Source organism: Equus quagga, chromosome 1 (genome assembly GCF_021613505.1).
Source record: "Equus quagga isolate Etosha38 chromosome 1, UCLA_HA_Equagga_1.0, whole genome shotgun sequence".
NCBI classification, from domain to species: Eukaryota; Metazoa; Chordata; class Mammalia; order Perissodactyla; family Equidae; genus Equus; species Equus quagga.
In genome coordinates this window covers 55716177-55742802 of record NC_060267.1, presented here as the reverse complement: position 1 = coordinate 55742802, position 26626 = coordinate 55716177, and the positions used below count along the sequence as shown (strand labels likewise).

The 26626-nt window shown below is 35.9% G+C and overlaps 1 protein-coding gene across 15 annotated transcripts in view; it reads right to left on the bottom strand.

Moving 5' to 3' along the window:
• The window catches only part of WNK1 (WNK lysine deficient protein kinase 1), a 162623-nt gene that overhangs the window by 71920 nt on the left and 64077 nt on the right, over positions 1-26626 (bottom strand). For all 15 annotated transcript variants that reach the window (XM_046656975.1, XM_046656924.1, XM_046656936.1 and 12 more), the window contains exons 2-4: positions 23267-23439; positions 14137-14357; positions 11836-11993 (exon numbers count right to left, since the gene is read on the bottom strand). In XM_046656975.1, the coding sequence (XP_046512931.1) occupies positions 11836-11993; positions 14137-14357; positions 23267-23439 (552 nt within the window). The remainder of the gene's footprint in view (positions 1-11835; positions 11994-14136; positions 14358-23266; positions 23440-26626) is intronic.

Here is a 26626-nt window from a genome sequence, read left to right as displayed (position 1 = left end):
TTAGAGTATGATGGACTGAAGAAAAGTAACAGATGGAAAGTTAGTAAATAAAACAAACCATTCCATATACAAATTATAAATTTTATAGTCCTAAAATTTAAAGTTACATATTTAACCTCATAATCAGGTTTGACGTTCAGTTTGATCTTCTTAAGAAGGTATGTATTTATAATGAGTATTTATTTTCATATTACTATTTATTTGCATAAATGTTAAGTGGAAAAAACAATTTAGCTTAATTGAATTCTAATTCATAAAGAAAATCAATCTCTCATTCATCCACTTTAGCCATCTCTACCACAACTCCTAAAGTCAGACTATCAATCATTCCTTCAGATTACTGCAATAGCCTCTCAATCGGATTTTCAGCTTTTAGTCTTTCCCCATAAATCTATTCTCCACTCTGCAGTCAGAATAATCTTTACAAAATTTAAAAATTTAAGTCTGATCTTATGACATCTACCCAGTCTTAAAGTGCTGCAATGGTTTCCCCAATGTTCAAGTATAGTCAAAACTTTCCTCTCCTCTCTGATTCCCTACCTCTTCCTTTTCCTACATCCAAACTCTCTAGACATACAAATTATAGATTTCTCACATGCAACACTATCTTAGTCTCCCTATTTCTTTAACATAATTTTCCTAACCTGTCCAAACTCAAATAGGCACCACTCCTAAGTGCTGTCGTTAAGTATGTATCTCTGGAATAACTTTTTATACCACATGGTAACTGGTTTACACGTCTGTTCCCCTTCCCCTAGTACGTTCTTGAGACAAGGATTGTGTTTTACTTCACATTAATATTCAATACCCAGGATCTATAAAAAAGTCTGAAACATAGTAGAGACTTAAAATATTTATTGGATGAACCTACGAACTGCCATGGGATGAACCGTGTCCCCCAAAAAGATATGTTAAAGTTTTAATCCTCAGTATCTCAGAATGTAACCTTATTTGGAAATAGGATCATCGCAGGTGTAATTAGTTAAGATGGGGTCATCCAGAAGTGGGGTGGGCCCTTAATACAATCTAACTGGTGTCTTTATAAGAAAAGGAGACACAGAGACACAGACAAACGAAGGGAGAATACCATATGATGACACAGACAGACAAGCCAAGGAATGGCAAGGATTGCCAGTAAACCATCAGAAGATAAGAGGCAAGGAAGGATTCTCTCCTACGTGTTTCAGAGGGAACATGACTGTTGAAACCTGGATTTTGGACTTCTGCCCTCAGAACTGTGAGACAAATTTCTATTGGTTTAAACCACCCAGTTAAAGTACTTTGTTACTACAGCCCCAGAAAACTAATGCTCAAATAGTTGGTGAACCAATTTAAATTTCAGGTATTTACAATTTCCTGGGTCCCTCTATATCCCCATTCTCAACTCTTCCTTGAAAGTTAGGTAAAAAAATCAATCGATATAAGCAGACTTGGTGAGGTCAGTGATGCAATACAATGTGAGAGAACAAATAATTAAATTCACATATTTGGATTCAAACAAGAATTTGTACTTGATCTACCGAAACAATTGGGTGGTTCAGATTTGTTTTAATTGTCAACCATTCCGTCATTTCTAGCAAAATCAGGATAGTTAATGAAAGGAAATAAAATCCTAACCAACTAAAAGAAAAAAAGGGGCAAATTACCCTTAGGAAAAGTAAAAACATAAAAGTAATTTACTTATGAAATTTTATTTATTACTCTTATAGTTAATTTTTAAAAATAAGAAACTCTTATTGATGATGTCACTAAAAAAGTTGAGAATTCTGTTTTCATCTTCTCTCTCACACACAGCCATTGTAATTATAATGGGAATGGAATCTGACATTATCAAGAGATGCTCTCTTTATTCTCATTAGAAAATTCCCAGAAGTCAAATACCACCCACAGTCTTTTGTTTTTCCAACTTTATCCCCAAACCTCCATTGATTAAACTAAGAGTCAGCCATTTTTTTCAATTCTTTCTCACAGTTAAAGTACACACTCGCCCTTGCCAAGCCTTTTATCTTTTTAAGAACTATCACTATTTGCAGGTGAAATGATCTTGTTCAGAGAAAATCCTAAGGAATCTACTAAAAAACTATTAGAATTAATAAATTAGTTCAGTAAGGTTGTTAGATTCCAGATCAATATAAAAAAACCAATAGTATTTATAATGAACAATCAAAAGTTAAAAGTGAAAAAAAGTTTCATTTACAATAACATCACAAAAAAATACATTACTTAGGAATAAATTTAATAAAAGAAATATATAACTTATACTCTGAAAACTATAAAACATCGTTGAAAGAAATTACAGAAGATCTAAGTAAATGGAAAAACATCCCATGTTCATGAACCAGATGACTTAGTATAGTTAAGATGGCAATACTCCCCAAACTGATCTATAGATTCAATGCAATACCTATCAGGATCCCAGCGGACTTCTTTGTAGAAACTGACAAGCTGATTCTAAAATTTATATGAAATTGCAAAACATCTCGAAGGGCTAAAACTTGAAGAATAAATTGGACTCACACTTCCCAATTCAAAACTTACTACAAAGCAATGGTAATCAAGACATATACCATCATGCATTGCTTAATCATGGAGATACATTTTGAGAAAGGCATCCTTAGGCGATTTCATCATCATGAGATCATCACTGAGTGTACTGAAGGGAAACAAAATTTGCCACCCCAGAATGTGTCTCTTTAACATGAGAATTATTTTAGGCTGATTATTTTTAAGAAACAAAAAGACTCAGAGAGTTTTTCTTGTTACCTACCTAAAAGAATTCAGATAAAAAAACCTGTCTCGGGAAGTGAGCTAGCACCTTAGTGTCACATGACCTAGGCGGTAGGCAGGGAGGAACCTAGAAAAGCCTGTTGGCTGAGTTCCCCTCTGTGCACTTCTGTTTCTGTGTGGCCAGACACTGGCTCCCTTTCACCAACCTGTGAATTGCCTTCCTTTCCTCTGAAGTCTCTGATTCTCGCCACCTGCCAACATCTTTTGTCTTTGGCTAAGGATGGTATTTAAGGTGAAGTCTTCAGCCATTTTGACAAGTTAGTACATTTTCCTGGGTTTCTCTCATGTACACATGTCATTAAACTTTTGTTTGTCTTTCTCCTGTTAAGGTCTCATGTCAATGTAATTCTTAGACCAGCCAGAAGAACCTAGAAGGACAGAGGAAAATTTCTTCCTCCCCTACAGTACTTACACAAACTGAGATGGTATAGCCTACTACATACGTAGGGTATATAGTACTTATCTTATGGGACTACCATCCTATATGCGGTCCATCGTTGACTGAAATGTTATGTGACACGACTGTAGATCCATGGAATAGAACTGAGGGTCCAGAAATAAACTCATGTCCCTATGGTCAACTGATTTTCAGCAAGGGTGCCAAGACTATTCAATGAGGAAAGAACAGGTGTTGGGACAATTGGACAGTCACAAGCAAAAGAACAAAGGTGGATCCTTACTTCACACCATATACAAAAATTAACTTCAAAATGAATCAAAAATCTAATTAGAAGAGTTAAAACTATAAAACTTGTAGAAGAAAACACAGGGGTAAATGTTTCTGACTTTGGATTTGGCAACCGATTCTTAGATGACACCAAAAGCACAAGCAAAAAAAAAAAAGATAAGATAGATAAACTGGACTTCATCAAACTGAAAAACTTTTGTGTTCCAAAGGACACTATCAGGAAAGTGACACTATTAAGAAAAAACAAACCACAGCACAGAATGGGAGAAAATAATTGGAAACCATATATGTGATAAAGGACTTACATCTAGAACATACAAAGAACTCAAATAACTCAATAATAAAAAGATAAATAACCCAGTTAAAAAATGAGCAAAGGAGCTGAATAGGCATTTTTCCTAAGGGTGAGGGGAGACATACAAACAGCCAATCAGCACATGAAAAAGATGTTCAACATCATTAGCAATCAGAGAAACAAAAATCAAAACCACAATAAGAGAGCATTTCAAACCTACTAGGAGGGCTGGAATTTAAAAACTCAGATAATAACAAGGGTTATCAAGGATATGGAGAGATCAAAACCCTCTTACACACTGATGATGGGAATGTAAAATGGGGCAGCCACTTAGAAAACAGTCTGGCAGTTCCTCAAATGGTTAAACACAGAGTTAGCATATGAGCTAGCAATTACACTACCAGGATTATATCCACAAGAATTGAAAACAGATGTTCAAACAAAAACTTGTACACAAATGTCCATAGCAGCTCTATTCACAATAGCTAAAAGGTGCAAACAGCCCAAATGTCCAATGGGTGGATGGATAAACAAATGGTGGTATATACATACAATGGACTATTACTCAGCCTTGAAAAGGAATGAAGTACTGATACATACTACAACATGGATGAACCCTGAAAACATTATGCTAACTGAAAGAAGCCAGTTACAAAAGACCACATATTATATGATTCCATTTATATGAACTGTCCAGAATATTGAAATCTACAGAGACAGGAATAGGTCAGTGGTAGCTTAGGGCTGGGGGGATGCAGGTACAGAGGATGACAGATAAAGGGTACAGGATTTCTTTTTCAGATGATGAAATTATTCTAAAATTGACTGTGGGGATGGTTGTACATATCTGTGAATATACTGAAAACCACTGAATTGTACAATTGTACCTTAAATGGGTGAACTACATGGCATATGAAACATCTCAATAAAGCTGTTTAAAAAACCTAAATGTACATTTCTTTTTTTATTGAGCACACACAATAAAAAAGAAAAATTATTCCTGATCAATACTCTGACCCAGCACATTACGTCACATAGAGAATCAATCAATCAAATCCCCAAAGGGCCTTTAAGAGCCATAAGCACAAAATAACACATTTATAAAAGTCACTGAAGGACAGAAAGCAGACTTTAAGAACTACTGAAAGCCTATGACTTGATTATGTAGTCAGATTCATACTCATAAGTTTCGATAACTTCATATTCAGCTGCCCAAGAAATAATTTGTCTTATATTTCCTATTTAATTGAAAAGCTGAAGGAATAAAAGAAAGTCAAATTCTTTATATAAGCCCCAATAACAGATTTTGGAAATTTATGAAACCAATGCATTTGAGCTTTATCAAGCTAACAAAAGCTCATTATTACTACTATCCTCCCAATCTTTGGTGGCAGAAACTCTTATGTCAAATCATTCTAAAATATCAAGAATCTACTGAGATAGAAGACATTTCAGAGATCATCTACTTACACGTCTAATACAATAAATTTATTTTTAAACTTTTTCAAATGTACCTTCTTACACAATTTCAACACATTGCTCTTCACAACAACCTTAGTAGGCCTGGCAGTTATGATGACCATTACCAGATGTGGAAATTCAGGCTCAGAGGTGATTTGCCTGAAGTGACATAATAAAGACACCTTTTATTCTTTAGTAACATGACTCATACAGCATGCTGACATATAAATTTACTTTGATTCGTAGCAACTTTTATCTTTTCCTCAGCTTTGAATCTATTAGCTTGTATCTCCTCTCTCATTACTTGGTTACTTAACCTACTTTTTAAAAAATCAAACTGGTTTGGTATCTAGTCATAGAGTTGAGGCAAAAAGAAAGAATGACTGAACCTGTGTCACAACACACTTAATTCATCTTCTCAATCTTAATCTCCCATCTATTCTAGACACGAACCTTGTTATCACACTAATAGAGTAATCAACTGTTTTCATGCATGTGAATATAAGCTCCATGAGAGAAGGGACTTTTTAACCTCATTACTTGGTGTATCCTCGGTACACAGTATTAGTGCTTGGTCACAGTTTATAATAAATAAAATATTCACAAACAGATGAAATCTGTCAAGTGGAAAGGATACCAAATAAGATTAATATTTCTCCTATGAAGTCTTACTCATTTGTGTCAACACCTCACCATAATCTACTCTTCAAAGACTGGTAGGAAGAATTCAGAATATAAAAAACTGAGGACTAACAAAGTATTTTAAACTATTATAGCTTATGAGAAGGAATAAATAAGTCATAGATGAGAATCTGCTCTTTTATACTTACATACACAAGTACAAACAATGAATCAAATGTTTACATAGTAGCATGTATCAATGATAAAAAGCAATTCTGGAGGCTTGATGTGTTTCCCAGTTGTTATTTCCTGGTCAGTCCAAAATTCCATAGATGTTATTTTAAGTCTTTACCACATTTAAAGGCTGTCCTTCATTCTACACCTCAGAGAATATGACTTAACTCATATTTCACAGAAAATAACCAGGATCTACTGCTACATTACCAGTACCAGGTACTGTGCTAAATAACCTGTAAAAGGGTATCAGTATCCTTCCTTTACAGAGGAATTAAGTGACTTGCTCAAAATCATATAAGAATAAGAGAAGGGATGTGAATCCAAGACTGTGCCTCCAAAACCCATCTTAATAGCTTATCTCAAGAAAAAAATCTTCCCTCTTAAGGCTTCCCGTATATACCACGCTCCAGATCTCACTGAATCCCGGCTATTACTCTACCAATTATCCCCCCTTCTACTGTAATTTCAATCTTTCTCTTTTCCTCTTGCTACTTCTAAAAGCCTATAATCAAATGGAAGTTTCTTTCCTCTTTAAAAGATAACAATACAGTAAAGGCAAAAAATACTTACAAGGAGACACAAGTTCCTCTTAATTACAGACCCCTAACTCTTTGCTCTGAGATGAGAGGCAGGATTTTGGAGTTTGGGGAAAACCAGTTAGCGATTGATTCTTGTCCCTCCCTTCCAACCACAAAACAACATTCTCACACTATTTGATCAATTTGCCTTTCCTGTGGTTGTACTATGGTGCCTAGCACCTCAGTGTTCACATACATCCTATCTTGGTTTCTTGGAACACTCTCTCACTTCTCCCTTTTTTGCCAGTTCACATGACAGCTCTTTTTGTAAAACCTTCCCTAATGCATAGTAGAGCTGACCACTGTGCCTCCGTTGCTCCTAGCACTTGTCTCCATTATTAATAATACTCATCACACTATAGTTACAATTATTTCCTTACATGTTTATCCTCTAGATTGGAACTAGTTTTCTGAAGACAGGGGATATCTACGTTATTCATCTTTAATCACCTGCTGTCAAGCTCTGGACCTGGCACATAGCAGGGATTCAGAAAATGTTGCAGATATTTGCATTTGAGACTTCTATTTGGGACAGTGCTAGGGATAAGGATGAAGTTAAACAGAAATACTTTACAGAGGTACGATTACAAATTTTAAAGAAGGCTATAAATCAGTAAAAATAAACAGCAAGCACTTATATAGTGCTTATTATACGCTAATAAGCACTATTTTAAATGCTTTACATTAATTCAATTTTTGAACTTATAAGTAAAATAATCAATTACAAATAAAACTCTGTGATTCAGATCAATTGAGAAGCTCACCTCAGAGAAGGCAAAGATCATTACGCAGTGAAGCCAATCAGATAAAATTTCACTGGGGAAGTTAGTTAAGTACAGTATAAGGATTGATTGGATAGCAGAAGAGTACATAGACAAAGACAAAAATAGCATGTACATATGGACAGCAATAAAAGAAAATATGTGGCATATGTGTAGGATAATAAAAAGAGGACTGGCTTGACTAACAAAAGTGTTTAGATGAAGATGAGGAATACCAAAAGATAATATTAAGAATCTGTACATGCTTTGATAAGCAAATTGGTGTCATATAACATAAGTTCCTTATACCGGTAAGAGACAGCAAGAAAATTCAACTAGTTTAAGTGAAGCAGAAAAACAAATTCATAATGCAAACTACTGCTGGAAGATAGTGTAAGGAAGATGTGAAATCAGAGTTCTGACAAGGGGAATAAAGAAAGCTTCATCTAAGAGTTCTTCTGAAGCAAGAACCTGATAAACTGGAAGGAGTGAGTAAAAAAACAAGGAGTCAAATACACTCCTTGAAGTTTCAAGATTTGTAAATAAAATAAAGGGGGAAATCACCCAGTAAATAGCCCACCCTACACCCAAAGAAGAAAAGGGACAATTATCATGTATGGGGGAAGAAATGGGAATAATAATAAAAGACCTGAACTTGGAATACTGATATACAACTCAAAGAGGCAAAACAGGTGAGCTTTCTAAGGGCAAAACGGTAGAATGATTAGGATACTTATCATAATTATCTGAAGGCTAAGCAAACTACATTTCTCCTGACCCCCCCAACCTGAGTTGAGGATCAATGCTTTTAGAGAGGCCTATCATAGATTAGAAACTGGGGTGGGAGGGTATTGAAAAGAGGCTAATAAATATAACACTAAGGCCTCAGGACAGAGACTTGGAGACAACAACAATAACTGACAAAATACCACTGTAGTTAAAACATCAGGAATAACTTAAATAATGCTTTTCTCTAGACAAACAAAAGTTACTGCATTTATTGGGTATGAAGACTCTAATGCTTCTTATCATTCATGCTGAGTTAAATAAATTAACTGTCCAAAGTAGCTCCACACCCATCAACACAGCAGAATCACATACAAACATAGAAAAAAAGACATTAAAAGAATATTCACAGCAATTATAATTAATGAGGTAATCAAAGATTTCTCCCAAGCCTTTGTTTATGAAGATGTAAAGCTAATTCGGTCTACCTAAAGCAAAATGTTTTCCATTTGTTTTTAGAAATACACTAAATTACCACTCTAACCAGCTATCAAAAATATAAAAAAGCAATTTATAATCACATCTTCTAATATACCAAAATTCAATGAAATTGTATCACTAAAACTGGGTTAACTAGGGGCCGGCCCCGTGGCCGAGTGGTTGAGTTCGCGTGCTCCGCTTCATCAGCCCGGGGTTTCACCAGTTCAGATCCTGGGTGTGGAGATGGCACCACTCATCAGGCCACGCTGAGGTGGCATCCAACATATCACAACCAGAGGCACTCACAACTAGAATATACAACTAAGTACTGGGGGGCCTTGAGGAGAAGGAGGAGGGGAGCAAAAAAAAAAAAAGATTTGCAACAGTTGTTAGCTCAGGCGCCAATCTTAAAAAAAAAAAAAAAAACGGATTAACTAGATCCTATGTGCCTCTTGATGTAACATAATATGAAATACACAGCACCACATACTAAGCACTCTTGCAAAAAATTTTAACCTAAATTTTGCCAAATCTGTTTCTCTCAGGACCCCTTCACACTCTTAAAAATTACTGAGGACAACAAAGGGCTTTTGTTTATGTGTAATATCTATTGATATTTACCATGTTAGGAATTAAAACTGACAAAGTTTTAAAATATTTATTAAGTCATTAAAATAATAATAATACATCCATTAATGTTAATAATATACAACCTTTAAAATTAAAAATTCCATATTTTCCAAAACAAAAAAAACTCAGCAAGAAGACTGATTTTGCTTTACATTTTTGCAACCTTTTAATGCATGGCTTAAGAGAAGACAAATGGATTCTCATTATCTGCTTCTGCATTTAATCTGCTACAATATCACACATCATTTAGCCTCTGGAAAACTACAAACATTCTTGTATGAATGAGTGAAAAGATAAAATTATTTTTACATTATTGACATCCTCCCAACAACTTTAAGATAGATTTCTATTTATAGAAATATGGAAGATACGATAGCAAGTTAAATGACATCATAAGGAAGCAAATCAATAAATAGAGAATGTGGAACATTTCTCAAAACATTTCACCTAATTTCTTCAACAAATCAATAGAACACAGAAAAAGAAAGTGGGGGCAATACTTCTAGAGTAAGAGATATAACAAGAAGATATCCCTCGTGGACCCTGATGAGTCCTATTTTGAACACTGACTATAAACAGACATCTCTGAAACAGTAGGGGAACTGTCTGAATAGGTTAGGGTATTAGATGATCCAGAAATCACTGTTAGTTTTTTTCAGGTATGATATAGTTACATAAGAAAAGATCTGCAGGCTGGCCCCGTGGTGGAGTGGTAAAGTTTGCGCACTCTGCTTTGGCGGCCCAGGGTTTCACCGGTTTGGATCCTGGGCCCAGACATGGCACCACTCATCAGGCCATGCTGAGGTGGCGTCCCACATGCCACAACTAGAAGGACCCACAACTAAACATACACAAGTATGTACTGGGGGGTTTTGGGGAGAAAAAGGAAAAATAAAATCTTAAAAAAAAAAAAAAGAAAAGAAAAGATCTGTATTTTTTAGAGAAGTATAATTAAGTATACAGTGGTAAAATGAAACAATGAAATAAAGAGGACAGATAATGCAAGTATAGCAAAAGTGGTTCTAATATTAATGCGGCATTGAACAAATGAGAATTCATTATACTATTCTCACTAGTTTTGTATATGTTTCAACTTCTTCACAATAGAAAAAGCTCCAAAAATATTCAATGGAATTACTTGGCTTAACTTTTAGGTCATTTGTAGAAAGCCTCTACATTCTTACAGTAAATTTCTTTTAGTGCTTTATGATTAGGGACCTAACTAACAACTATGTTTCAGGTTTGAATTGGACAACTCTAGAAAATATCTTTTTTTGGCAGAAATACACTACCATGTATTATTTATTTATTTATTTTTTCGAGGAAGACGAACATCTGCTGCCTATCCTCCTCTTTTTGCCGAGGAAGACTGGTCCTGAGCTAACATCTGTGCCCATCTTCCTCTACTCTATATGTGAGACGCCTACCACAGCATGGCTTGCCAAGTAGTGCCATGTCCACACCCGGGATCCGAACCGGTGATCCCCGGGCCACCAAAGCGGAATGTGTGCACTTAACTGCTGTGCCACCGGGCCAGCCTCTAAGATGTATAATTTAAACTAAAATTTTTTTGATGAGGAAGATTCACCTGAGCTAACATCAGTTGCTAATCTTCCTCTTTTTTCACTTGAGGAAGATTAGCCCTGAGCTAACATCTGTGCTGATCTTCCTCTACTTTGTATGTGGGATCCCTCCATAGCACAGCTGATGAATGGTGTAGGTCTCTGCATGGGATCCGAACCCACAAACCTGGGCCACAGAAGCAGAATGCATGGAACTTTAACCACTTGGCCATGGGGGCAGCCCCTCGAGTAAAGTTTTCATTTATACCTTAAATCTTACAGGTAATTATAAATGATATAATATAATAAATCCATTTTAAGCCATTCAGGGAAAGTCTATAAACAAAGCAGCTTCAGTTAAGAGCATTACTTTCAACTCAGATAATCTTTATGGTGGGAAGGAAAGAGAACTTAGATGAATAAATAGGGGGTTGAAAAGCAGGTAATGAGAGGTTGTGTTTTTGTTTTGTTTTGTTTTGGTTTTTTTGGTGAGGAAGATTGGCCCTGAGCTAACATCTGTTGCCAGTCTTCCTCTTTTTGCTTGAGGAAGATTGTTTCTGAGCTAACATCTGTGCCAATCTTCCTCTATTTCGTATGTGGAATGCCACCACAGCATGGCTTGATGAGTGGTGTGTAGGTCCACACCCAGGCTCCGAACCCACAAACCCCGGGCCACTGAAGTGGAGTGCATCAACTTAACTGCTACGACACCAGGCTGGCCCCATGAGAGTATTTTTAAACACAGTATATCTCATAATAAAGGTTTAAATGAGTACTAGAAGGGTCCAGGATAAACTGATGCTCCTTTGATCTTTATCTCTCACTATATCATGAGCAATAAAATACCTCAATTTCCTCTCCCCTAACACCTCAGTATGCTTTCTACATACTGAAATATATGCTTTCTACACACTACATGCTTTTCCTTTTGCATGGTTTGATGTTATCCAGCATGCGATTCCTTTTTAGATGTGACCTAAACTGACCAATCAGTTAGGGGAAGACTTACGCTGGTCACTCGACGGTAGATCTGTGCAGCATTTTGGCACTCTGAGTAAGGGTATTCAGACGTGGCCATCTCAAGCATGCACATCCCAAAAGCATAAACATCAACTGATTCATCATATTTCTCCTCATACATCTCAGGGGCCATGAACTCTGGGGTACCTTAAATTAAAAGAACAATTCAGACTTAATGTGAGCTGCAGATGTTACTCACCAGTGGGGAGAAGCAGAGGGGGTTGACCTGTATGAGAGAAGAAAGTGGAAGGGAGGAAGAGAAAGAAATTCCGAAAGACAAATGGAAAGAAAGAGAGAAAGAAAATGTGGGGGAGGAAATCTTAAGTCACTTGGATCAAATATCTTATTAGCTCTTCCACTGCAAGGCCTTCATAAGCAACTGGAACAGGGTCAACTGTCTATTTACTATTTCAAATAGATTACTGTTACATAACATCAAAGTAGAGCCTTGGATAAAAGATTAATATAACTCATACTGAAAACATATGGAAGGAAAAAATAAGAGACTAGCAAGGAATAAAGTAGATAAAATGGCATCTACCTGTAAGAAAGGACGATGGATTATTAAAAAACATCAAAATACTTGCCTGCCCCCTACTGTATGGTAGCTGTAAGGTTAACATTTATAGCTAGTCTCTTGCCATTCACATTCTATCTGATCAGTTTCACTTTTAATGAGGCCTTGCGGTAAAAAACTCAATATTCAGGATGTTTTTTAAAATAATGAAGTATAATTATCTATAAAGGGCACTCATCAGAGCCCTTTCCTTCACATACTTACCATCTGACCTGCAGTACACAAATAAGCCTACTGCAGATACAAGAAATATAGTGAGAGACATCCTACAGGCAAAAAACAAATACATACATACACAAATAGAGAACTCAAATATACACTGAATTATGAACAGAGTGCATGATCCCACAGACCAAGTTTTTCAATGTTTCCAAAGAAATTAAGTCTGTATACTTCAAATTATAGGACATTTCCAAGAACATGCTAGCACAACTATGATTTAAACAAAAAAAGAAAGAAAAAGAAAGAAAAAGAAAAAAACAAAAAAAACAAAACTCTCTTGGACCAGAGATTTTTAAGATGCTAAAGACAATCAAAGAAGTGCTTCCTGTAAGGAAAGAAAAAAGGAAATTTAGCTTTACATAACTCTTTTCCCATTCTTCTTCTTAATAGATTTTAAGAAAATGTAAAAACAGCATTCCAAATTCAAGTTACATAATATTCCAAGGAGAGTACTATTTTATAAGGATGTGCAAATTACTGGTGTTCTTTGCTTTTCTTATTAACACAAAGGATTCTAGCCCACTTAAAAATTAATAGTTTCCTTAATGTCATCGTCACCTTTTGGGGAGAGAAGAGTGTTTGTGAAGATATCAAGTTTTCAAATTGTCATACCCTCTTCAGAGAGTGAAAGCTTATCAAAATAATAAGCATTAAATTATTTTTCCAGCTTCAGCTCTCTAACATACAGTTAAAAGTCTAAAAGGACAGCCTTGTTCTTTAGATAGTGATTCTCAACGGGGGTGACTATGCCACCTGAGGGGACATTTAGGAATGTCCAGAGACATTTTTGGTTGTAACAACTATAGGGAGGTGGACAGGGGCTGTGCTACTGGCATCTAGACACTGGCATCTAGTTAGTAGAGGCCAGCGGTGCCACTAAATAACCTTACAATGCACAAGAGGGTCCTTTTTTAACTGTTTAAACCAAAATGTCAATAGTACTGAGGTTGAAAAACCCTGTTTTAGATATATCTTCTGAAGAGTAGGAGTAAGAAAAAAGTTGATAAAACCAAACTTTCAGAATGAACTGTCATATTTTCACACTTTAAAATAAAGTTTTAACAGGCAGATATTTTTAAATATATATATATATATCCAACAAATGCTTTTAGAAACTAAACTACATATAAATTCAATGTCTCTTATAAGGAAAGTAACACCCTGTATTTATTATATAAATAATTACTAATAAATAAACACAAGTATCAAAAGTGTGACCCAATAAGATTGATAGTAACATAAGATTTTGTCAACAAAGTTCACCTTACTTCTCTTCATATAACTTTATAAAACACTACTAGTTTTAAAGATGATTCTAGAAGCATAAATATAGAAAAATCCACATCTCATAAGTAGAACTGATCGTTTCCTGGGTTCAAGCTATGAATTTTTGAAGGTTTACTTCACGTAACAAAAGCTCTGACAGGATCAGGTTTCCAAATAAAAAGAATATCAGAAGCCAGTTGGGCTGCAAGGTAACCTGCAACATACCTATCACGCTCTTGGCAAAAGAAGCTCTCTTCAGGGTCGCCAGACCTAGGTCTCCAATCTTGACGGAGCCTGTGGGGCCAGTGATAAAGATGTTGTCACATTTAAGATCTCGGTGAATAATAGGTGGAGTTCGAGTATGAAGAAACTGAAGTCCTTTAAGGATCTGACGGCACCAGCTTCTTAGAACCTTGATCTTCATCACCTTAAACCTTTTCAGGTACCTAGAAAAGGGAAGGTATACCAAACAGGTTATCAACAATATGAGTTTACTGCTTTGAAGAATTCCATTAAATTCTAACAAATCTGAGATAGGAATATCAAATTTAGAATATTAAGATTCAGTAACTAGAAAGGTTAGTGATACTTTCAGTAAGGTTAAAGGGGATAGGATAATAAGTGGTTGGTAAGTGAATTCTGATAACAAAGCACAAAAAATGAATTCCTTAAAATTAGATCACTACTAAAATGATTTAAAAGTTAAGGGGTAGAGTTTAACTTCTGGCAAATGGTAGGGCAATTCTTACTGGATGCAGATATAAAACTCTAGAAAAAATATATACAAAACAACTACTTGAAAGCTTTGAAGAGCAATCAAAATCAGGCATAAACTGGAAGGGAGTTCACATGAGGAAAAAGGAAAAGCACTGCTTGAGCTTCCTACTTGTTACACCTTTTCAGCTAAGGGAAGGCTCCAGTTTGACTGTGCAGGTAAGCTCAAACCGGGATAGAAACCTGTAGCCTTATTAGCTGAGGAATGTGAGGACAGAGTTTGAGATGACCACAGCATCTAGAACAGTGCTGTCCAATAGAACTTTCTGCAATGACAGTCTGTCCAATACAGTATCCACTAGACAAACATGAATATTTATACTCAAATGTAGATTAATTAAAATAAAAAATTCCATTTCCCACTTGCACTAGCCACATTTCAAGAGCTCAACAGCTGCCCTGTGGCAGGTTATAATTTCTTTATTCATTCACCCAAAGATGGATACTTAGGTTGCTTCCATGTCTTGGCTATTGTAAACAATGCTGCTATGCACACAGCAGTACATATAAATTTTAGAGTTTGTGTTTCGTTTCCTGCAGGATAAATATCCAGAAATGGAATTTAATTTTCATTTTTAATTTTTTGAGGAACCTCCATACTATTTTCCATAGTGGCTGTACCAATTTCCATTCCCACCAACAGTGCACAAGGGTTCTCTTTTCACCACATTCTCACCAACACTTGCTATTTCTTGTCTTTTTGAAAATAGCCATTCTAGCAAGTATGAGGTGGTATCTGATTGTGATTTTGATTTGTGTTTCCCTAATGATTAGTGATGTTGAGCATCTTTTCATGTGTATTGGCCATTTGTCTATCTTCTCTGGAGAAATTACTCAAGTCCTTTGCCTATTTTTGAATTAAGTTGTTTCTATTTATGTGGGTGAGTTTTGGGAGTTCTCTATACATTCTTGATATTAACCCCTTTTGAGTTATATGATTTGCAAATATTTTCTCCCATTCTATGGGCTGCCTTTTTATTCTGTTAATAGTATCTTTTGATGCACAAAAGTTTTCACTTTTCTTGAAGTACAATTTTAAACACACTGGATTTTAAAACATTTGATATGGCATACATTTCAAGCAACGCTAATAACCAAAGTCACTACCACTTTTGGTGAAGAGTATTAAGTTTTCTTTTTATTGATGAGGATAGTGAGACCAATGTCACACAACTATTACAAGACAGAGATGGCAATGAATTTCTTAAGCTTGCACTACTGCTACTGCCTGACTAGCTACTCTATCTCTAAGCTGTTATATATACTACCATCAGATAAGTCTTTCTAAGGGAATGCTAATATAGTCCCTGGCACATAGCAGGTATTCAACTGTTTTCTGAATTATTCAAGGCATTGTGTCACTGCTGGATCATGATCAAAACCTTTCCAGTGGTTCCCTACTATCCTTAAATTAAAGCAGAAACTAATCTTTTGTGTCCTGCATTCAAAAAAATTCTGTAACTATGTATGGTGCCAGACGTTAACTAGACTTACTGTGGTGATCATTTCACAACACATACAAATATGAATCATTATGTTGTACATGTGAAACTAACATAATGTTGTATGTCAATTATACCTCAAAAAAAATTTTTAGAATTAAAATAACACAAAAATTACATATATACTTTGACTCACATTTCATTTTTAGAAACCTATTCTATAGAAAAAAATAAGGACACAGGTATAAGCATGATTACTGTGGCACTGTTTGTAAGAAGAAATCCAATTTGCCCCCTACAACCACAAATGGGACATTTCCAAAGTCAGAGAAGCTAAATATGGTGAGAATAAGAAGTCGTGCTAAAAACATGAATATTAGTTAAAACCACCACAACCAAACAAGAAAAGTGACAACCAGGCACCATCAGTGCAGAAAAAACATAATTAACATATATATTATATATATAAATGAATGAATGATCTCCCTGATACAGCATTTCCAAGTCCTTCATTACAGCTGACTCATGCACAACCACTTTGCAGAAAAGCCTAAGCAGTTGAAAAGCTCCACCACTATAACCATAGCTCTTCATGAGCTTTTCAGTTCTAAAATATTTAATATACACTGACAACCAACTTGTGGTTAAATGGGGGTAATTATGGTACTAGCCCACAAAATTGGAAGACAAATGATAAGAACAAAGGCTGCCCAACATTAGAGTATACGAAATTTTAGCTCAACAGAGAATATCAATAAAGAAATTACAAAAAGGAACCAAACAGAAATTCTGAAGCTGAAAAATAACTGAAATAGAAAATTCGCTGAAAGGTTTCAACAGCAGATTTGAAGAGGCAAAACAAAGAAGCTGCAAACCTGAAGATAGGTCCACTGAAATTATCCAGTCTGAGAAGGAGAAATTAAAACAGAATAAAGAAAAATCAAAAGAGCCTAAGAGACCTGTGAGATATCACCAAGCTGACCAACATATGCATAATGGGAATCCCAAATAAAACAATAGAAAGGAGCAGAAAGAATATTCAATAAAATAAGAACCACAAGCTTTCCAAATTTGATAAAAGACATGAATCTACACATAAAAGAAACTCAACAAACTTCAATAAGAATACATTCAAAGAGATTCACACAATGAGACACATTACATTCAAACTGTTGAAAGCCAAACACAAACAGACAATCTTGAAAGCAGCAAGAGAGAAACAACTCGTTACGACCAAGAGATCCTCAATAAGATCATCAGCCAATTTCTCAGTAGAAATCACAGAGGCCAGAAGGCAGAGGAATGACATATTTAAAGTGTTTTTTAAAGAAAAAACTCTATCAACCAAGAATTTCATATCCAGCAAAATTATCACTCAAAAATCAAGGTGAGGGGTTGGCCCAGTGGCGTAGTGGTTAAGTTTGTGTGCTCTGCTTCAGCGGCCCAGGGTTCACGGGTTTGAATCCTGGGTACGGACCTACACACTGCTCATCAAGCCATACTGTGGTGGCATCCCACATATGAACTAGAGGAAGACTGGCACAGATGTTAGCTCAGAGAGAATCTTCCTCACCAAAAAAAAAAACAAAACATGAAATTAAGACATTCCCAGATAAACAAAAGCTGCGGGAGTTTGTTATTAGTACACTTGCTGTACAAGAAAAGCTAAAGTAAGTTCTTCAGGCTAAAATGAGAGAACACTAGACAGCGACTTGAAGCTATAAGAAGAAATAAAATCTCGGGTAAAGGTAACTATATAGCTAAATATAAAACCAACATTAATGTATCCTTAGTTTGTAGTTTCTCTGTTCATTTCCTATGTGACTTAAAAGACAAATACATAAAGCAATAATTATAAGTCAGTGGTAATGGGAACACGATGTATAAAGATGTAATATGTGACAACAAAAACATGGGGGAGTGGGGCTGGCCCCGTGGCCGAATGGTTAAGTTCGCGTGCTCCACTGCAGGCAGCCCAGTGTTTCGTTGGTTCGAATCCTGGGAGCGGACATGGCACTGCCCATCAAACCACGCTGAGGCAGCGTCCCACATGCCGCAACTAGAAGGACCCACAACAAAGAACATACGACTATGTACTGGGGGGCTTTGGGGAGAAAAAGGAAAAAAATAAAATCTTTAAAAAAAAAAAACAAAAAAAAACATGGGGGAGGCAAAGCTGTATAGAAGCAGATTTTGAATGCCACTGTAGCTAAGTTGGTATCAATCCCAACTAGACTGTTAGAAATTTATGATGTTAATTGTAATCCCCAAGGTAACCACTAAGAAAATATCTAAAAAATATACACAAAGGAAATGAGACAGGTATCAAAACAGTACATTACAAAAAAATCAATTAAATACAAAGGAAGGTGCTGCCCCCATGGCTGAGTGGTTAAGTTTGCATGCTCCGCTTTGGCAGCCTGGGGTTCACGGGTTTGGATCCTGGGCGTGGACCTACACACTGCTCATCAAGCCATGCTGTGTCAGCATCCCACACAGAAGAACTAGAAGGACTTAAAACTAGTATACACAAATATGTACAGGGGCTTTGGGGATGAAAAAGAAAAAGAGGAAGATTGATAACAGATGTTAGCTCATGGATAATCTTTCTTAAAGGTATTGAGGGGCTAGCTTGGTGGCACAGCGGTTAAGTGTACACGTTCCGCTTTGGCAGCCCAGGGTTTGCCAGTTTGGATCCCGGGTGCAGACATGGCACCACTTGGCACACCTTGCTGTGGCAGGCGTCCCACATATAAAAAAAAGTAGAGGAAGATGGGCATGGATGTTAGCTCAGGGCCAGTCTTCCTCAGGGAAAAGAGGAGGATTGGCAGCAGTTAGCTCAGGGCTAATCTTCCTCAAAAAAAAAAAAAAGGTACTGAGAAATACAAAAAACAAATAGCAAAATGTCAGAAGGGCTTCCTTATCACTAATTACCTCAAATATAAATGGATTAAGCTCTCTAATTAAAAGACAGAGATAGAATGGATATATCTATATTTGCTGTCTACAAGAGACTCACTTTAGATCCAAAGACCCACATAGGCTGAAAATGAAAGGATAGAAAAAGACAGTCCACGCAAATAATAACCAGAAGAGGGTGATGTGGCTATATTAATATCAGACAAAACAGACTAAGTCAAAAACTGATAAAAGAGATAAATAATATTATATGTTGATAAAACAGTCAATTCATCGAGAAGATATAACATATAATAACTATAAACATATACGCATCAAACAACCGAGCACCCAAACACATGACACAAAGACTGACAGAACTGAAGGGAGGAATATACGCTTCTGTAGTAGTTGGAGACTTCAATAACCCACTTTCACTAATGGATAGAACATCTAGATAGAAGATAATTAAGGTAACAGAGGATTTGAACACTATAAACCACTTAGACCAGAAATGTATGGAACATAACACCCAACAACAGCTAAATACATATTCTTCTCAAGTGTACATGGAACATTCCCTCAAGAAACCTCCCAACAAAGAAAAATCCAGGACCACATGGCTTCCCTGATGAGTTCTACCAAATATTTAAAGAAGACTTAACACTAATCCTTCTCAAACTCTTCCAAAAAGTAGAAAAGGAGGAAATGCTTTATAAGTCATTCTATGAGGCCAGTATTACCCTGATACCAAAGACACCACACGAAAACCAAACTATATACCAATGTCTTACAAATATAGATGCAGAAATCCTCAACAAAATATTAACTGCCCAACAGCATAGTAAAAGGATTATAAACCATGACCAAGTGGGATTTATCTATGAAAAACGTGAAGTTGTTAAGAAAATCAGTTAACATAATACACCACATTAGTAACACAAAGGGGAAAAACGATCATCTCAATTGATGTAGAAAAAGCATTAGACAAAATCCAACATCTTTCCATGATGAAAACACTCAAACTAGGAATAGTAGAAAATATATTCAGTATGATGAAGAGCATTTATGAAAAAACCACAGCTAACATCATACTCAATGGCAAAACACTGAAAGCTTTCTCATTAAGATTAGGAATACAACAAGAATAACCACTGCTATTCAATACTGTACTAGAAATTCTAGCCAGAGTAATGAGGCAAGAAAAAGAAATTAAGGCATCCAAATTGGAAAGGCAGAAGCAAAATCATCTCTATTTGAAGATGACATGATCCTATATACAGAAAACCTCAAAGAATACAAACATACACACATACACACCCCTAGAGTTAATAAAAGAATTCAGCAAAGTTGCAAGAGTACAAGATCAACACACATAAATCAGTTATGTTGTATACACCAACAATTAATAACTTGAAAAGAAAACTAAAAAAAAAATCCTAGGGGCTGGCCTGGTGGCGCAGCAGTTAAGTGCACATGTTCCGCTTTGGTGGCTAGGGGTTCACTGGTTCAGATCCTGGGTGCAGACATGGCACCGCTTGGCAGACCATGCTGTGGTAGGCATCCCACATATAAAGTAGAGGAAGATGGACATGGATGTTATGTTAGCTCAGGGCCAGTCTTCCTCAGTGAAAAGAGGAGGATTGGCAGCAGTTAGCTCAGGGTTAATCTTCCTGAAAAAAAACCCCAAAAAGCAATTCTATTTGCAATAGCACCCAACAGAATAAAATACCTAGGAATAAATTTAAACAAGGAAGTGAAAGATTTATACATTGAAAACTAGAAAACACTGTTGAAAGAAATCAAAGAAGACAAATGGAAACATCTCATGTTCATGGATTGGAACACAATATAGTTAAGATGGTAAAACTACCTAAAGTGACCTACAGATTCAATGTATCTGTATATTTATTTACAGATACAATCAAAATTCTATCAGCCTTTTTGCAAAAACGCAAAGCTAATCCTCAAATTCATATGGAAGGGGCCCCAAACAGCCAAAACAATATTGAAAAAGAAGAACAAAATTAGTGAACTCACACTTCTCAATTTCAAAACATAGTACAAAGCTACAGTATTCAAAACAGTGTGGTACTGACATAAGGATATGTAGACCAATGGAACAGTATTGAGAGTCCGGAAATAAACTCATACATCTATAATTAAATAATTTTTGACAGGGGTGCGAAGACCATTTAATAGAGAAAGAATAGTCTCTCCAACAAATGGTGCTGGGACAACTGGACATCCACATGCAGCAGAATGAAGTAGATCCCACACCTCGCATGTACACGAAAGTTAACTCAAAATAGAACAACCACCTAAACATAAGAGCTAAACCTATACAACTCTTAGACGGGTAAATGTGCATGACATTGGTTTTGGCAATACATTCTCAGACATAATACCAAAAGCACAAGTATCAAGAAAAAACATAAATTGGACTTCATCAAAAGTTAAAACTGTGTGCATCATAGGACATTATCAAGGAAATGAAAAGACAACCTATATTTGCAAATCACGTATCTGATAAGGGTTTAGCTTAGAGAATATATAAAGAACTCTTACAACCCAACAACAAAAAGACAAACAACGCAATTAAAAAATGGGCAAAGGTTGGGGGCTGGCCCCGTGGCAGAGTGGTTGAGTTCGTGCGCTCCGCTGCAGGCGGCCAGTGTTTCGTTGGTTCGAATCCTGGGCGCGGACATGGCACTGCTCATCAGACCACGCTGAGGCGGCGTCCCACATGCCACAACTAGAAGGATCCACAACTAAAATATACAACTATGGGGGGCTTTGGGGAAAAAAAGGAAAAAATAAAATCTTTAAAAAAAAAAAAAAATGGGCAAAGGACTTGAAGAGACATTTCTCCAGATATATTTGGATAGACTTTTCTCCAAAGATATTTAAATGGCCAATAAGCACGTAACAAGATGTTTAACACCTGGTTGAACTCACTATGATTTCACTAGGGAAATGCAAATCAAAACTACAATAAGATACCATGTCACACCCAGTAGGATGGCTGTTTAAAAAGCAAAAAACAAATAAAAAGCCAAGTCTTGGCAAGGACGTGGAGAAATTGGGACTCTCATACATTCCTGGTGGGAATGTAAAATGGTTTGGCCACTGCGGAAAACAGTTTAGAGGTTCCTCAAAAAGTTACCATTTGACTCAGCAATTCCACTCATAGGTATATATCCAAAAGAAATGAAAACAGATACTCAAACACTTGTACACAAATGTTCATAGCAGCACTATTCACAATAGCCAAAAGGAAACAGCCCAAATGTCTACCAACAAATGGATGGATAAACAAATTGTGGTATATCCATGAAATGAAATACTATTTAATCATAAAAAGGAATGAAGACTGATATATGCTACAACATGAACCTTGAAAATATCATGCTAACTAAAAAAAGACTAACACAAAAAGCCACATATTTTTTTATTCCATTTATATGAAATATCTTGATTAGATAAACCCATAGAGACAGAAAGCAGTTGGTGGTTGCCGAGGGCTGGGACAAGGGGGGACTGGGGACTTGTTTAATGGGTTTTAGTTTTGCAAGATGAAGAGTTTTGGAGATTGTTTACATAGTAATGTGAAAGTTACTCTAAGAGACCTGGGATTTCAAAGGCATGCTTCAACTCTTATCGTAAAACTCTTTATAATAGGGAATGGGGAATTTCTGCATTTGATCTATCTGTATTCCTGAAAAGGACGACAGGTCTAGCTGTTTTGCCTTCAATTTCTGATGCTATTGGAAATGGAATTATCTAGTGATAACTGTTACAATACAATTTGCATTTGATATGACAGCTGCATAGATGTAGCAAAAACTGCCCTATACAAGGTGATAAAATAAATAGGTAAAGCTTCTCAATAAGCTTCAACCTCATTTTAACCACTAGAGGGCTACCTTGTCATTTGAATTCTCATCCCTTAGCTACTCAATTTTCGAACCGCCAAGCACCATGACTTAACTTTAATAACTTAAAATAATTTATTCTGCTATAACTTCTCATTTTAATACTTACCAATAAATAATTATAAAATCATTTTATACACCAGAGGACTTTGTGGGCAGGAAAGTGAGCTAATACACTAACATCTGGAGGGACTGTTCCCTCCTTAGTATGCTGGGCAACAAAAGTAGGACTGGTAAGGCCTAAAATAAGAAAACTTAAATTCTCTCATACTTCTTGGTCAGCTTTTATGATATTGATGGACTTACGTCTTAAGTGTTCCAGATGTCATAAGTTCAGTCACCAAAACAATGCACTTCTTTCCTTTTACTGTGGATTCCCAGGAATCATAGAATCGAACAATATTGGGATGCTGAAGACCCTTTAACATTTCAGCCTCTTCTTTAAATCTCTGCCTCTCAGACTTTGTTAACTTCCGATCCTAAAATCAGAAACCAAAACAAAATGTGGTTTAAAATAATAAAACACCAAGTCACACAGTTAAATCTAGATGCTAAACATGTACTAAACTATAATGAGCAATGGTGTTAAAATAAAACAGAAACGTTCTAAAACTAAAGTTACTAATAACTAGTAACTTCATCAGCCTGTCATATGAGTGAGAACAGGCTAAAGTGTAGTTAAGAAAACTTTGGATTATAAAGTCATGCTTGAAATTATTTTAGTATCATTACTGTTAATGTGTGCCTTGGATACAGTCACATTTCGTAGATGCAGTTAACTTACCACTTCCAAAATAAGCTTCTATTGCTAGAGATACTCAATTTAATAACATGGAACAAGTATGGGCTTTGGCAGAAAGATCAAAATATAAACTCCAGTTCTACTTTTGCTTTGATAAGAATTCCCTTTATGAATATATACTTTCCCCTCAGAGGACTTTGTAAGAATTATATAATCTACCCGGTATGCTTTCATCACACGTTTCAAGTGCCTCCTGGCACATCATAGGTTAACTGACTTCTTATCTGAGATGAACTGGGAAAACCACTTAATTTGTTGTTCTTCCCTTGACAAGGTCTCCTGCATACGAACTCTGAATTGTTCTGTAAATTAAAATTGAAACTATCTCTGTCATATTAATATTCTGTTAAAGCATGTAATACATACTTCAACAAACCATTCCAGGCATACAATAAAGTAATGTGTCCATCATACAGTTAAATGATTAAGCATTAGACATAATTTAAAGCCCCCTATGTAACTAGACTGTCCTTCCCATCACTCCTGCTCACCCTTGAATAGCCACTACCTTGAATTTTAACATACCATTCCCGTATGTGTTTTTTATACTTTATATGAAATGTTAAAATTTCATACAATGATACTATAGAGTGTGCATTCTTTGTAAGCTTACTTTTTCCACTCAATACTGTTTGAGATTTACCCATGATGGTATTCAAGGAGACAGTAAAAAATATCTATCATATTATTGTAACTCAGCTTCATTCATTATCACTGCTATGTACTTATCCTTTGTCTGAATATATCACAATTTATATAATCTCCTACTGACGAATCTTTATGTTGTTTGCCATTTTTTGCTACTAGAGTAACTGTAATGGTGTTGCAATGTTAATCTCTTTTGACATTCATTTGAGGGTGTCTCTAGGACACAAGGTCTTAACTTGGGGTGTACAAACCTCTTTAACACAGGTTTGTGAACTGGTATGAAAACAAATCTTTATTTTTCATTAACCTTGGATTGAAATTTAATATTTTCTTCAATTATGAATGTATACACCTAATAGTATTCAGCAGTTGACCTGTGATTTTTGTCACCAACAGACCTGCATATTTTCATATCACTTAACAGTGAGATAATCTGAAAACATCATTTACGTTAATCATTACTTTTGAAGGTATGATAGCTGTTAGGTCTTCCAGTAGATCTTATTAGTATACACTAATTATGTATACTATAACAAATTAAAAATTTTGATAACCATTTCAGTATAATTTGTTTCCATTATAACCCTATGTATTTTATTATATGGACTAAAACATTATTCTAGACTTCAAAAGAGATCTGAGGCACAAAAAAATATTAAGAATATCGATTAGGATACTATGGCTAGCCGTAGAATTACTGGATCATAGGGTATTAGACATCTTCAATTTTCACCATCAACACATTGCTTTTCAAAGAGACTGTGCCAATTTACTCTTCCAATAGCATTGTATGAATATTCCCATTGCTGCAAATGGTCACCAGCAATTGGTATTATTAGACATTCTAACTTTTGTCAATTTGATAGATGTAGAATCATATCCTGCTGCTTAATCTACATTTTCAGAGTCAATTATAAGACAAACTTTTGTGTTCTTTGCAGACTACTTGAGATTCCTCTTCTGCGAGCTCCCCAATCATATCATTTGTTGCTTTTATCTTATTTGTAGGATTCTTAATATATTCTGGATACTAATCCTTTATTGGTTTTGTGAGTTACAAATATCTTTTCTCAATTTGTGGTTTGTATTTTCACCTTGCTTATGATATCTTTTGATTACAGACGTTTTTATTTCACTGTAGTTCAATTTCTGTCTCTTACTTTGTGGTAGGTGGATTTTATTCTTCAGTAATTCTTTCAGACACTGAGGCCATAATTTTTATTTTTCCTTTTTAAAAATATAAATTTGTTTTGTTGGCTACATTTGGGAATTTATTTGTTGAGGAATTTAATTGGCTGAATAAAAGAAAGACTGGCTGTTACTTTTGTTCTCTGTCAGCCAACAACCCCGATATCATTTGATGAGAAACCCATCCTTTCCATATAAGCGTAGTTCAGTTCTATTTCTGGATTCCATATTCTATTTTAATGGTCTGTCTACCCCTGCACTAATACCACACATTATTTTTATTTATTTATTGTGTGTGCGTGTGTGTGTGTGTGAGAAAGGCTGTCCCTGAGCTATCATCTGTGCCAACCTTCCTCTATTTTACGTGGGATGCCGCCACAGTGTTGCTTGACGAGTGGCGCTAGGTCCGCGCCCAGGATCTGAACCTGTGAACCCAGGGCTGCTGAACAAGAGTGTGTGAACTTAACCACTACACCACCAGGCCAGACCACCACACACTTTATTAAGTGCTATAATTTTAAAATAATTCATACCTATAGGACCACTTACTGCAACATTCTCCCATCTTCTAAATTATTTAGGCTATTTTTTTCCCAATCAGAAGACTTATTTTTATAACGTAGAAATTGTAGCATAAGTCAACTAAAACTATCAGAATATTATCAAGAATTTTAACTAAAAGCATATTACTTGGAATGACACTGAAGCTGTATAAATATTCTGTTCTCCAATAAACCTTTTCCCCAAGTAGCACATATTAATTTTTTAAACTTCACTAAGGTAAGTGTTTACCATAAAAAAAAAAAAAATCATGGGGCTGGCCCCATGGCCGAGTGGTTACGTTCGCGCGCTCCGCTGCAGGCGGCCCAGTGTTTCGTCGGTTCGAATCCTGGGCGCGGACATGGCACTGCTCGTCAGACCATGCTGAGGCAGCGTCCCACATGCCACAACTAGAGGAACCCACAACGAAGAATACACAACTATGTACCGGGGGGCTTTGGGGAGAAAAAGGAAAAAATAAAATCTTT